The sequence below is a fragment of the Megalops cyprinoides genome, chromosome 16 (genome assembly GCF_013368585.1).
Source record: "Megalops cyprinoides isolate fMegCyp1 chromosome 16, fMegCyp1.pri, whole genome shotgun sequence".
In the NCBI taxonomy this organism is placed as follows: domain Eukaryota; kingdom Metazoa; phylum Chordata; class Actinopteri; order Elopiformes; family Megalopidae; genus Megalops; species Megalops cyprinoides.
In genome coordinates this window covers 11,340,021-11,354,463 of record NC_050598.1, presented here as the reverse complement: position 1 = coordinate 11,354,463, position 14,443 = coordinate 11,340,021, and the positions used below count along the sequence as shown (strand labels likewise).

General features: G+C 40.4%; 1 protein-coding gene across 1 annotated transcript; it reads right to left on the bottom strand.

The window, feature by feature from the left end:
- Nucleotides 1-1,019: 1,019 nt before the first annotated feature.
- On the bottom strand, nucleotides 1,020-12,577 carry LOC118791437 (protein Shroom1-like). The gene is made up of 8 exons (XM_036548798.1): nucleotides 12,434-12,577; nucleotides 7,556-8,178; nucleotides 7,333-7,385; nucleotides 6,255-6,839; nucleotides 4,693-5,256; nucleotides 4,176-4,302; nucleotides 3,421-3,693; nucleotides 1,020-1,517 (listed from the first exon to the last, which is right to left on the bottom strand). Exons 2-8 carry the CDS (start codon nucleotides 8,159-8,161, stop codon nucleotides 1,263-1,265), a joined length of 2,463 nt encoding a protein of 820 aa, XP_036404691.1. The 5' UTR covers nucleotides 8,162-8,178; nucleotides 12,434-12,577; the 3' UTR covers nucleotides 1,020-1,262.
- Between the last annotated feature and the right edge of the window lie 1,866 nt (nucleotides 12,578-14,443).

Genomic DNA, 14,443 nt, shown 5'->3' with positions numbered 1-14,443 from the left:
CTATAATGATCAAGCTATTGCTGGTTTGCAAAATGATAGCCAAGCTATCAAAGCTTCTGTTTTGAAGCTTCAGCTTCAGACTTAATACTTAAAAAGTACAACTTCAATGATTTTAGGTGAACCCATGCTGTTTTTACAGCAATTAAGACACTTGGTCAGTTTTGATGGGGAATTACAAGTAATTCATTTGTTGGAATGTTTCCATTGAATCTTGTATATACTCCATGTATAGTTTGTGGAGTCATAAGCAACTGATGGATGAGCAGATTTAGTACGGCCATACATTTTTGATGACATTGCAATGTAAAAGAAAGTCCAAAGAATAACATTCAATTATACAGAGTATTGAGAGAATACGTTTTAAAAGCAGGAGAGGGCAACAGAGCCCTGGGGAGCAGTGTGTCAAAAGTGTCAGTTCTAAAATTTCCAAGTGAAATTAGTTGCCATCCATATATCAGATAAGACTTTAACTAGGCCAGGTTAAGTTTTATTGGTGGTGACCAGTCATTATCCACTTACTTCCCTATAACTGAGCTTCCATGTCATTCTGAGCCCTTCACAGTCTTTTGATTTCACAGTTGTTTTTTTCATTGATTTGAATATTTTTTTGTTCACTAAAAGTCACACACAATTCATAAAAGCAATCCTAGAAAAAAAAATTCTATGCCTGTTCAGCCACACATAGGCCTTCCAATGGCTATGCATTTTCCGGTTAGCAATTAACACACAAACACCTAGACTTAGGACATAGACTTAGACATTTTCTGAATGTATGAAAAAGACAGGAACAGTTACACAACGAGATCAACACGACATAAAAACATCTGGAATAAGGAGGAAAATATATATTTGTGATGCTTCCATACTTACAGGACTAGTCAAAATAAACACGAAAAATATATTTTTGTACATATATTTCTGAAGTATAGCTATAAAATGAATAGTACATATGTTTCAAGAGTTTCAAAGAGAAAAGATGTAATACTCTGCAGTAGACATATGTTAATGGGATACAGTTATGGAGTCAGAAGTGCTTTTTCAATGCCATGATAACTAAATAGAAATAAACAATTATTAAGCTTATTGTGTTCAAGGTCAGCTCTCCCATTTAACGCCTTGAAAATAGTTAAACAGATATCCCCACTGAAGCAGAGACTATCGACCAGCACTAGAGTAGAAGCTGGAGGAGGGCAGGAGGGCATCCCTGGGAATGTTGCAGACTGGAGAGAGTGCAGCAGGAGGAAGCAGGCAAACGGAGGGGCTCAGGGGGTCATGCTGCCGAGCAGCGACCTCAGCCGCTCCTCCCACAGGTCCCGCCTCTCCTCCAGGTCCTTCTGCTGGATGAGGAGGGAGGCCTTGGTCTGGACGAAGCGGCGGCACTCCTGCAGCTGCTGGGGGGCCAGGCACTTGGCGAGGGCGGCGGACACCAGGCGCTCCCGGCGGGCCAGGTTGTCCTTGAGCTCCCTGGCGTCATCCCTTTGTTTGCAGAGCAGGTGGTATCGTTTGTCCAGAGATTCCTGCCAGCGGAGAGAGAGAGGCCGCATGAGAAAGTGGTGTTAAAGACCCGTTTGCCCATCCATCCATCCATCCATCCATGCATCATGCAAAGCGGGCCCCGCAATTCCACAAGACATGTACAGCACCAGTCAAATGCTTGGACACACCTGATTAAGATAATGGTAAACATATTTGATAATGGTAGACATTTTCATCTAAACATTTATGCTTAAATGCTTCAATTTTATTTCTTAGACAAATATAAGTACAGACGTTGATGCCGATGTATGAATTTCTTTCCAAAAATTTTTCCATTTTCCATTTGTGTTATATATAGTTTTAATGTCTTTACTATTACTCTAAAATGTGGAAAATAGTAAAAATAAAGAAAAACCCTTCTATGAGTAGGTGTGTTCAAACTTTTAGCTGGTACTTTACTTATTGTAGCAAACAACCTTTTGTTCCAAAACTAGCTAGCCAGGTAGCTTCTTTTCTGTTGTTTTAACGAGGGGCAGTCCTGAGATATTGCACAAATGAAAATCATGACATCATTTCAGCAGTGCATTGTCGCTTGGTGGCTGATATCACATTATGCTGGCGAATTGAGTTAATTACAACTTAATTAATCTTTCTGTCTGACATGATATCAACAAACACCCTATTTAATTAACACAAAACTGAAATGTGTTTCAGTTTGCAACTGCAGTCATGAATCACGGCAGCACTACAGGGGAAACTGCAAATACTCAGATGCAATATAATACAAAGTGTATTTGAAATTTAAAGATCATTTTCATTCAGGTTAAAAAAGAGTAAATTGATTTTATAATTCACGGCAATTATTAATGTTGTATTCTACAAAATCTGGTACGGTACTCCAGTACACATTCCTGTTCTTAACATCTGATTGTTTTCAAATATGGAATAATTCACTCATGTGTATGAGAAAAATTAGGCATTGGTGATGCTGACTTCAGTGGAGACCTGGTTAACTTGAACTATAAAGGCAGTGAAAGTAGGCCTGCCACCATCATCTGTAGATTTCAGAAGTACAGTACATTCTTATGCTTTTCCAACAGAGGGCAGTGTTGACAAATACAATTTGGAAGGAAACCTGCACCAATGGAGTTTCCATCAGTTTTAATTAAGATGATAATCATTTTCTGCTAAACTGGACCAAAGTAATGAATATGTTTTGTATCAGTCACAAACTCAGCAATATTTAAATCAGATAACCTTCTTACTGGCTTTGAACAGCAACAGAGTAAAAACATTACCAGAATCTGAACCATTAAACTATTGAAGAAAAACTAACCAAACTAATCAAATCTCTCTTTTGGTGTGACACTGAGAAAATGCTGACGACATCCTGACCAGCTTAAAAAATTTGCTCAACTCTCCATTCCAGAGCCTTGCAAGTACACCTGGCAAATTAAATGTAAAGAAAAATAACAGCTACAGCAGCTGAGATTCAAAATATCTAATTTTATGCAGGCTGCACGTCACTTAGCTGATTATTTTAGTCCACAGGATATGTTTTATACATTACATTACAGTAATTTAGCAGACACTTTTATCCAGAGTGACTTACATAAGTTACAATTTTCACATTATCCGTGCCCCAGTGGGGAATCAAACCAGCACCCTTTCGGTTACGAGCCCTGCTCCTCACCACCTACACTGCTGTCTATACACATTTAATACTTCTAATGAAATATTAAACACAATGGTAGAGCACATACAACAACATAAATAATCACTCCAACAGCCTAACTGACAGGCTACAGTTTGCACTTTTATCTCCAGTAAAAGTATCTTTCACCTCTCTTTCACTGCACTGTGTCTTTGCAGCCCCTAAATAAAGCCCTGTGTTTTGATTGCCACTGGTCCATATGAGCGAACGCTGGCCCGGGGCAGACTCACCCTCTCCTCCTCGTCGGTGTGCTGGTCCACGCTGCTCAGAGCGTTCAGTACACGGGCGAGCCGGGCGGAGAGGCAGAGCAGCAGGCCGACCGCGCGCTCCAGGTCCCTGACGAAATGGGCGTAGCGTTCATGCTCCGCTGGAGGGCAGTTCTCCCGCACCAGGGCATCCACGGCCTCCGCCCACTCCCCGATCGCCTGCATCTCCTCCCTCAGGGCCGCCTGCTGCTCCTCCAGGAGCTGTAGGTGGGCCCTAATGCAGGCCGCCAGAAGCCTCTGTGAAGGGGGCGGGCCCAGACACCGGGTTAGATGAGATTAAAAGAAAACTCTGGTCAAAAATGTGAATTTGATATGTTTGAAGACATACTTCCATGTGCAGTTATGCATTAGGAGTCACACGGGCCTTGAATCTGACCTCAACCACAGCTTTTCATTTGAGTGGATTTAGAAATACTGTCAAAATCTGCCTGTACTGCAGATAACTCTTTGATCATCAGGGAGAAGGTTATAAGCTTGCAATATGTGGTCTGAAATGCTCAACCATGCATGAAAATACTTTACAAATATAATCAACACTTCAAAATTGACTTTCTGACCACAGCTCTCCTAAAAATATAAAGCATATGTATAAATAAACAGATAAACAACCCACGCACAACCACCACAATCCGCTAGTTCATAATTCATGTGTACCACTCAGGGTCCGATCGTTAACGTGTTTTAGAAGGAAGAAAGTATAATACAGTGCAGTTATTCACCTTCTTCTCTGTGACATCACTTGCTCCCTTGTCTTCTGCATGGCTGGTCTGCTGTGCTGGGGCATGAGGAGCTGGATAATCAATGTGGGAAGAAGAAATTTTCCCTTCCCTCTCCACAATTTCATATCTAAAACCAATAAAATAGAGCATCTCTCTCAATGTAAGTAATAATATCAAGGATATGCATTTGAACCAGTAGCTTCCATACAACTGGATGCACCAAGTTCATGTCTCCCTGGACCTGTAGTATATATTTTAAGTTCTTCATTCTAGTCAATATAAACCCAGATAAAATAGATCCTTTGAGGTTTTGAATGAAAATTATTCAACACAACCAAGCTCTGTCATTTTGCCTATTCTTAACTGTTCATCTCTGGCTGATTTTTCATAACCCACAGGCAATGTCCTGATAACCTCCATTTAAGTGTCATCTCAATGACTGCTCGCAGCAGAACCTCCCACACAGCTTAAGCTTTGGTATGACTGATTGTGCCACACCGTTTCTACAGTAAGCTACCTGTACTTGTTCCACTCTGAACTGCCAGTACTCTGTGCCTGCTTCCTCCTATAGTGCTCCTCCATCAGCAACGTGTCCTCAGACAGCAGCTGCTCCATCAGCATCACCGTAGTGGTACGGTTAGTCACTGGGAAAAGGACGTGAGCCAATGATTGGTCTTCAGCGATCACATCCTCCACAAGCTTCTTCCACTCTGATTCAGCCTGGCTGACTGGGGCCTCGGGCTCATCCACTGAAACTCCTTCATCCTCATCCTCATCCTCGCTTGACACTTCTATTTGTGTGGTGTTTATGGCCTTCCGCTCTGTCACAGGAGCAGTGGATGCTGCCTGGGGCTTGGAAACCAGATACTGTCCCTCTCGTAGGCTGGTATCGCCACAGGGTGATAACTGCCCCTCTTCCTCATTCTTTCCTGCCTCTAGAGTAATCAGCCATGAGTCTGAATCTGCCGTCACTCCATGGCTCAGACACACTCCCTGTGGGAATGTAGGGATCTGAATGTCCTCCGGATCATCCACTGAAAGTTCCAATAACAAGGACTGTCCAGGAGGAGAGGTCTTGATACTGTAAGAAAAATAAACCACAAAGGTAGTAAATTAAAAGGAAAGGATGATATGACCCTACAGAAAAATATGGGTATGGATGTCATGAATATGCATATGGATTATGATACACATATCTATACAGGTTAAGCTTTGTTAATGCTTCATCCAGTCACTCTACATGGTTTATGGTTGGACATGATTTCCTACTTTTTTTAAGTTTGCAATCTGTTTCCGCCATGGACAAGGACTTTGGACAAGAGGGAAAAATAACCAACCAATAAAAAGACGTATCTTATAGGTTTGAATCCTAGAAACTGTCTGAATCTGAACTACAACACAAATCTAGATCAGTATATGTCTGAATTTGAGAAGACTAATTTAAAAAAAGGACACCATCCTTTTTCAAAAGGACAATGTTTTAAAGACTACATTCAATGATTCACTGAAGGAGTGAGAAAGATCTGAATGTTTGACTCTTCTTACACAATCTATAACCAAATCCCTTTTGCGTTTGTGAACCTCTTCAATCAATGCCTCCGCAAAGCAATCTTCCATGAGGGAAACAGCTATTAAACTTTCATGAAGTAGAAAATGAACAATCGTGCGTATCAGATCTTGGATGAAACAATTAAGGCCTGGTGTCTATCAGACACAAAACTCACAGACTAAGCACTTAGCACTAAGCACTCTGCCCTTGACCACTCGACTAAACAAACCCTTACTTGTTTAGGTTTCCTTAGTAACATACAGTACCAGCCAAAGTTTGGACACACCTACTCATAGAAGGGTTTTTCTTTATTTTTACTATTTTCCACAGTTTAGAATAATAGTAAAGACATCAAAACTGAAAAAAAAACACAAATGAAAAGTGTTAAACAAATCAAAACTATCTTATATAGTATAGCATAAGTCTTTAGAACAAAATGTCTTTGAGTGCATGTTTCCCATTATTTTAATCAGGTGTGTCAAAACTTTTGACTGGTACTGTATGTTATCCAGAGACAGATGGAAGAGTACCTGTGTCTGCTCCAGCTCTCACTGGGGCCCTTTGATAGGCTTGGTGGGAAGGCAGTCTTTGTCCTGCTGCTCTCTCTGTGTAGGGCACCCTGGATAAGTGGACACAGGGGCAGGGAGAATTCAGAGCTGAGAAAACTCTCTGCAGGCCCAGTGAGTGAGGGGCTGGACCTGGAGTGAGTTCTGCCAGGAGGAGATAAGGGTGAGACCGGGGGGACTGCCCAGTCGGGGCCTTCAGAGTTCGCTTTAAGGCTTCTGTCCTCTCCTTGGGCACTCTCCCTGAGGCGTAGCTGGGGGGCGGACTCCTGCTTAAAAAAAGGTTTCCTCTGGGCATGTCCTTGGGACCTCTGCTCCCTCGTCTTCAGAGAGACGTTCCTCTCCTCCCTGTCCTGCATGGCCCTCCTGCTATGGAGCTGGTCGAAATGCTCCAGGCTCTTCCTCAGGACCAGAGGCTCACCAACCCCTGGCGCAGCCAGCTCCTCCATGGATTTCCCCCGTGGCACCTTCGCCCGGGTGTGAGAGGCCTCTTGTCCAGAGAGAACCTGGAGCTTTCTCCCAGCAATCTCACTTTCCACTTTCTTCTGAGGACTGAAAGAATATGAGTTTTTAGCTCATTGCACAAGGACATTACATCTAACAGCTATAGACATTTTTTAGCGTTGATCACTGACAGTGACATTCAGCATTTATATGTGCAGATATGTACATGTATGTGCATCAATATTTGGAGAAACAGCACTATAGGTCAAATCCACTTTGGAAATTGGTGTTTGATGGGGAAGTACTGAAGTACTGGAGTCTGATGTCCTAGAATGTATTCCTAAATATGGTGTGCTATTTAAATCTCCAATGATGAAAATTTATCCTTAAGTAAAACATCATTATTATTTAACATTATTAATGTCTTGATAACTGAGGTATACCTGTATAATATGCTTCTAGTAAACCCCTTCAAAACAAATATACATGATCTATGCATGTGTGTGAGGGAGAGGTAATCTGCAATTTTGTACTACGGTTAAAATGTAATCTGGCTGTTTATCCTCCATCTGATGCTTAACCTACTGTACACCACACTCACCTTGACATCTGAACATTACTGACTGGTAAAGCTTCACTGATGTTCTTCTCAATCTAATGGTAAATGATACATCAAGCAATTTTAAATTTCCTTGGTTACAACAAAAACATGTAGGAATAACAGTTTAAATTATTTAACCGATACATCAAATAATGGTAGGTCGCCATAATCAGTCCACTGTGTTGTCAGCTTTAGGCATACAAAGCCTATTGTTTAAACGTACCTGACAAGAATGTGGAGTTGAGATGTGAGAGCCCAATTGTTCAGGCTGATCAAAATGGCCTTCTGTGGAGGCTGATTTCCCTGAAACTGATTGGCTTGTCTCCTTCCAGCCAGAAAAGCGGGCAGGCTCATTGGAGGTGGTGGAGGTGAACTGGCCACACAGGATGGAGCTGTAAGAGTCATCCAGTAGGTGATCTGCAGAGAGAGGCCTGGTCAGCTTCCTTCTGGCTTCAGTCTTTCCAGTAAGAGGCCTTGGGGCTGAGTCTGACGGCTGCCATGCCATGGAGTGCCTCTGGCCCAGGGTCGGGGTGTTAGCCTCCTGTGGCTCAGCCATTTTGTGGCCTGTCTTGAGCTCCACGTATTCCTCGAGAACCTTGTGCTGAATCTGTTTCAGCGTGGTTTTGGAAATGCTGGAGGCAGACAGGGCGCGGCCCTTAGTCTCAAACATCTTCCTCCGGCTGGCCACCAGGCCATGGGTGCTTGGATCGTCATTGGAGAGCAGGCCCTCTGCCTGGTTGCTCATGGATCTGCACTGCTTATGAATGGGCGTGTCCTCCACCTGGTGCAGTGTCTCTGGGTCAGAGTAGCACCATTTCCTCTGCTCCATTGCTGGCCACGTACCCCCTGCAAGATTAGCCTATTAGTCTAGTTCTGTTATGCACTTTACAAAGGAATGAATACATTCAACACTAAAATATCTGTAGCTATAATGATACATTTCTACTAAAATACAAACAAATTTAATGACTGGGAGGTATCAGATATTTGGGCAGTTTAATTTAAACCTTGGCCCTTCTTGAGAGAAGGAAATTGAGGGGCACTCCTTGAGAACTGGGCAATAATCTGATAATCCTGACAGTTTATAGATTTATATAACATCAGTACACCATACCAGAGCATGACATTATAAACATTTATTAAATGGAGAAACTATCCAAAACATACCTAGTTCTCATTCCATTATGGTTTTTTATAACATACTTTTTGTTCTTATTTAATCAGGGGTATTAATAAATATGGAGGGCACTGTACATGTTTAGAATTGCAAGGTGCTATGACTCCTTCAGAGAAACATCACTACCTTTTCCCCAGGGACCAGGTTAACAAGGCATTCTGCATTCCATGCTACCTCTCCACGGCTGTTTTTATGAGTGATAACATGTTTGTGTTGAATTTGCAGCACTGCATGTCTATTGGGGCAACAATACTGTTAATTACTGGAGACAAAAGAGGCTGCTGATGCCTGCCATAAAGTGCTCATATTTCACCAAGTATTGTCTGAGGACTTCAAGGATTGTGACATACAGTATTTCAGCTTTTCTATACCACTGACGCTGACAGAGTTTACTTATTTATTGAATTTCCTCATACAATGCCGCACATCTGCAGGACCCATACAAATATCTATATGATACATGGAAATATTAACTGCCTCTAATGTAACTATTAAATTGCTAGGGTTCATTTATTTGAAAATTTCATCTCAGTCCATTTTCCCTCATTGGCCCTAAATGATTTGATTACTCTCACTGTCACCCATAAAAAATAATACATTGATAAAATATTTTAGACATTACATTTTTAGCTCAATCAATATATTTTAAGGATATAAAATATTGCCATTTTGGTATACTGTAATACCAAAATGTATAAAATTGTACTGTATAATTGTATTTGCAATATATTGTTGGGCTGAACAACATATTTCTCAGCAGACTGCAATATATTTAATTTCCATATCTTTAATTTCATTTAATTCAGTTGAATGGTTAAAAACAAAGCCATGAGTTGCGTGATAGAAGAAAAACGAGCCATTCACTTATAGCAATGAAGCGAAATCCCAGCCTAAAACTTTTCTTTTTGTTATCCTATGGCAAGTCAGCCACCAATAACAGTGAACGCATGTTCCAGCTGCTCTATACTGTTTATAATTTCCTGAACCGAGCTGAACTCCTTGTTTCATGTGTTCCAATGTACTTGAAGTTCCTAGAAGTCTGTGTTAACTCAGGGGAAGTGTCGCGGCCTTGTGATATTTAATCAATGGTTCACAAACCAACCAATTTAGAGAATATTAGCTCCATTAGTAAGAAAAAGCAAGCAAGCACTTACATTTAGCTAAAACTGATCGAACACAAGATAGAATATTTATGGGATTGGTTGCACAACCCTGCTCCTTCATTTCAGACATGATGGAATACAAAACATTGCCACATGAATTATCTTCAAGAAATTTGTAATAAAATGCCTTACACTTAAAACAATGCCAGACCCTGCCAATAATTCTTGTGTGAGTCTTCATATTCCAACACATTCCCAACACAGACAACATAATCCATATTCAAGGTGAAGAAAGCATGAAGAGCACCTTTGCCAAAACGTGTGAAGGAGTAGGTGAAGACCTTGATATACAGTAATTATAAGTGGGAGACAATGAGCTGTTTAGCCTGTTTGTACTGTGCCATGGGCAGTGCATGTCAAAGAAGGTCACTCTGACCCAACCCAAAACAAAGATCAAACACAAAACAGAGACCAAATGTGTAATAGAGCGGTAAGTAGGGCAGTACTGATAACAACTATCTATTCTCCTCTTTCTAATCTAAAACTATTCTCAAGGTCTAAACCATGATCTTTATATGCAGATATACTTGTGTACAGAGAGCTTCAGCAAGACCTGAATGATAAAATTTTACTAAGACTTCTTAATTTCCTGAATATTTCCACAATCAACTTCTTCATTCTAGTGAACGCGCTGTATGGATCCACATTTTGTAAATGCTTCCCTATGACATCTTGTGAGTTAATCCTACAGCGAATGCACCTGCAAGGTCTGCATTTTGTTCATCCATTCAGAACACCACAATGCGTAACGAAGCATGTTTTCCAAATTTTAATGTAAGTTGTGTCCCACGCAACACAGGACCCTGTGGGCTGAGAATGAACAATTTCAGTGAGTTTGTAAAGCAACTTCCCCCACTCCTGCTGCTGCACGTGTGGCACTTCCACTCCCCTGCAACAAAGCACAGAACCACAAAGCCGGTCACATGGTGGCTATTGGCTGCACTGCAGAAAGAGAGAACCAGGACAATATGAATGCAGCATCTCACACACAACACAAAGACCATCTTGTTTTGCTACGCAGCCTGAGCCAGACTCATATTAAGGGCTGTTACTCAGTTTTCCACAATGAAAATAATACAAGCAAGTTCTCTAGTGCAAAAAAAAAGCATGTGAGAGTATTGTTGTGATGAGGCAACCCTAATACACACTTGGTAATTCTAAAACAGGGTTGCATAAAAGGGGAAAAAAAGCATAAAAAACTGAGAAAAATGTTTAGTAATCTGTCCCTAAAGACAACCTGTTCTACTGTCAATCATACACCTGAGGATAGGGCTGTTTCTGTTTAAATGAGGGAGGTAGGGCAAGCTGAATACTTCATATCTCACATCCCAGCAACACAGCTCTCTTTTAACATGACACCACAACATAACATAACATAATATCACACAGCTTAAACCACACCCACAGCTCAGAGTGACAGAGTGCAATTAGGACCTAAGTTCTTCTTTTTACTTCACCAAGTCAGGCCTAAACTGTCTTGAGAACTGGAGAGCATTACAACTCAAGGCTTGTGAAGGTTGGGGAACTCCTCAGATGGCATTCTGTACTATGTTTTATTACCAATTCCACTATGTAATTTTCATCAGGTTCATGGGCCTTTTATGATTTGCAGGTGTCTTTGTCCTTTGGCACAAACCACTTTAACACCAGTAGGGCTTCTAACACTGGAAGATGTCAAATACTCCTTACATTCACAGATGTTGACTAATACTTGATGCTATCAGATCTGATCTGTTCTGACCTACAATCATGAGCTTGAGTCAACATCTAAACCTGACATTCCTTCTCTGACTGAATATAAATATACTGGAAAAACAACTGCTTAGTGTACCTTTAAAGATGAGCCATACTTTTAATTCAGGAAATAAGCAATAAATTAACCCTCCTTAAAGTTAAGTATACAACAGTTTTATACATATGTATACACTAAAACAATTAAGTCTTTATTGGTAATGTATTTTCTCAGACAAATCCTGTAAACTCAAGACAACTCAGGTATGTTTTGACCGTATTCTGGGATGATGACAGCAGTTATATGTGCACCTGTTACCTGAGAATAACAGACTCACAACACACAACTGCTATACTTACCTCTTCTGCGAAACCTCTGTGTCAGTGTTGACAGTCATCATCCTAATAATAGTCAAATTTCTGCACACGCGCAGTATGCATTTCCAACGTGCGTGATTGAGGAATATATGCTAATTTAGTTACCTTAATTGTTGTCCTTAAAGTTATTAATTAGATTATGCACCGTAAACTCCGCATCCCTCAGCATTATCCTTTCACCAAGCCGTGTATTATGACATCTACAACAGAACCCACACTGTTTAGTCTCGCTTTCCCCTAAGTAAAGCCGCATTTCGAGTGGATATTAAGACCGCATTTGAGTACTACTATCGAGAAGTATTCATGTGTACATTAGCAGACACACCTGTCATTACTGCCCTCGGAAGTTTAGTTCATACAGATTTAGCATCAACCTACATTTAGCATATAAATAAAGTATTTACACAAAACTTTACTTCTCAACACGTGCGCAAACGGTTTAAAACAGAGAGAGCACGTCTCAGACTGGACAGTGCTTCGGAACTTTTACATTAGTCTAAATTTAATCTATTTCCATATTCAGTTACATAAACCTGTTGAAACACAGTTGGTTTTGCACTTGCAAAACTTTCACGCAGATCCACTGAGCAGAACAGACCCACGAGGAAGGAGAGCTGTAAAAGAACCACCACATAAAACATTTCAAACATACCTCGTAGTTTCTTCAAAAACGTTAATAACTCCGATGAGTTCCCAAAATAAATGACCGCAGCCAATGCCCTCACCTCCAAATTAACGTCACAAAACCTACTTCATGTCCACTGAACTGAGTGTAGGACATGAATGTGACCATCTACTGCACTAGGAGAAACCATAGGGGTCGAAGCCTTAGAGATCGCCTGACCTGCATGTGGACACCTGTCGTTGAAAAAAAGTGGCTCATGTCATTTTAATGTGGCTCATTAGAGTACGACGTGTACTGCGGATATTCTTGTCATCGTCTGGGTTACAATCAACTGAAGACACCTCTATGTGTCTTCACTCCAAGACACTCCATTGACCAGGGAACAAAAGAATTATTCATGCAAACGCTGCGTCGTAGTCAGTTAACAGTTTTTATCAGTGCAGATCATGCTCTTAGGGATTTTTTTTTTCAACGATGTTCTTCAATAAACATTTTACGCATTGATTTTTTTTAATGTTAAAGGACCGTTTCCCTTGATTTTTTTAGGTGGAATGGTAGTAACCCCACTATTGTATCTTATTAAAGTTATTAAAGTTAAACGAATAGCCTAATATCAATCACATTTCATCTTGACATAACAGTATTACACAAATGAGACCTAAATTCATAGTATAAATGAGGGTAATATCCTTTATTCAGCCATTGCAATAAACCCACTCTTGGTACGTAATCAAGTGTCTACAGTGTGTTAACAAATATATGCCATACAATTAATTACGGTAGGCCTGATTGTACGCATTATTTTTTAAAATGATTGACATTTGCTATCCATTTTCTGAAAAGACAGATTTGAAACATACAGACATCTGGTTAAATTATACAGAGCCATGCCTTCCTGCCTTAATATATGCATTATTAATTTACTTGAGTTGATTTATGGAGGGAGTGGAGGCAGGGTCAAACATAAAAAGAAAGAACTGTTGCACTTTTTTGAAGACAGCGCCATCTATGGCTTGAGAAATCTTATACTGGCAGTTTCCGAATGGATATTACCCATTTCACAACGACTATACGTTCACGATCGGTTTATGATGACCTGCATTCATAGTGCCGCCGTTATTTGTTTTCCATAATCCAAATCCGTAATTACACTGTGAGAGAGCACGAGAGTGAAAATTGCAGCGCCTTGAAGTGTATGAAACGGTATCACAGACGTTTTTTTCCTCAGTGTTTTGGTTGAGTTTATTGTGTTGTCTTTTTAATTTTAGTTTGTTTCCAATTTAGTTTAGTCATGAGGGTGTGAGATGGCAGGCTTACCCTGGAGCTAAACAAACACCTATCCAAAGACCATAATTTGTGTTTTGCTGTTCTCTCATCTGTTTTCATCACATAGAATGTCTGTTTGTCAGAACATTCATCTACTTGGACCTTTTCCAAAATACATCATGTTCTTGTTTGACATTACATCAGCCCATTTCTTGTGCTTGGATTCTGCTGCTAACAAAGGTAAATACTTAAATAACCAAATATTTGTACTGAAAGCAACTGGGTGTTGCCTATTAAATTTGGCTGATCGTGTGATTTATTATTTGCAGTTATTTTGTAAAAGTTTTACTTCAGGGTCATAAACACACCTCCAACAACTTGCATGAGATATTTTATAAATTATCAGTCAACATCCTGTTTCACTTCACCTAGAATAGGGTTTCTCAAACTATGAGGGCCTCTCCATGTGCACTTGCTTTTACTCTCCTGATCAATTAAAGTGATTGAAAACATTCATAGACATTATTACATGACTTTTTTTTACACTGAAACCAAATGTAGGTTTAGCTCATTAAGATCTGCTTTGTCACTGAACTGTGCAAGTACTTCTTACTAAGAGAACCCTCTGAATTCTGTACAGAAACCCATGTACTGGGTTTTTTTAATCAGATGCGAACAGTTTCAGCATGTAGGATGCATTGTCACGAAGCACATGGTGCATGTGTTGCTTCAACATCGATCTAATTCAAAAACTGTTTTTTCACACTATCT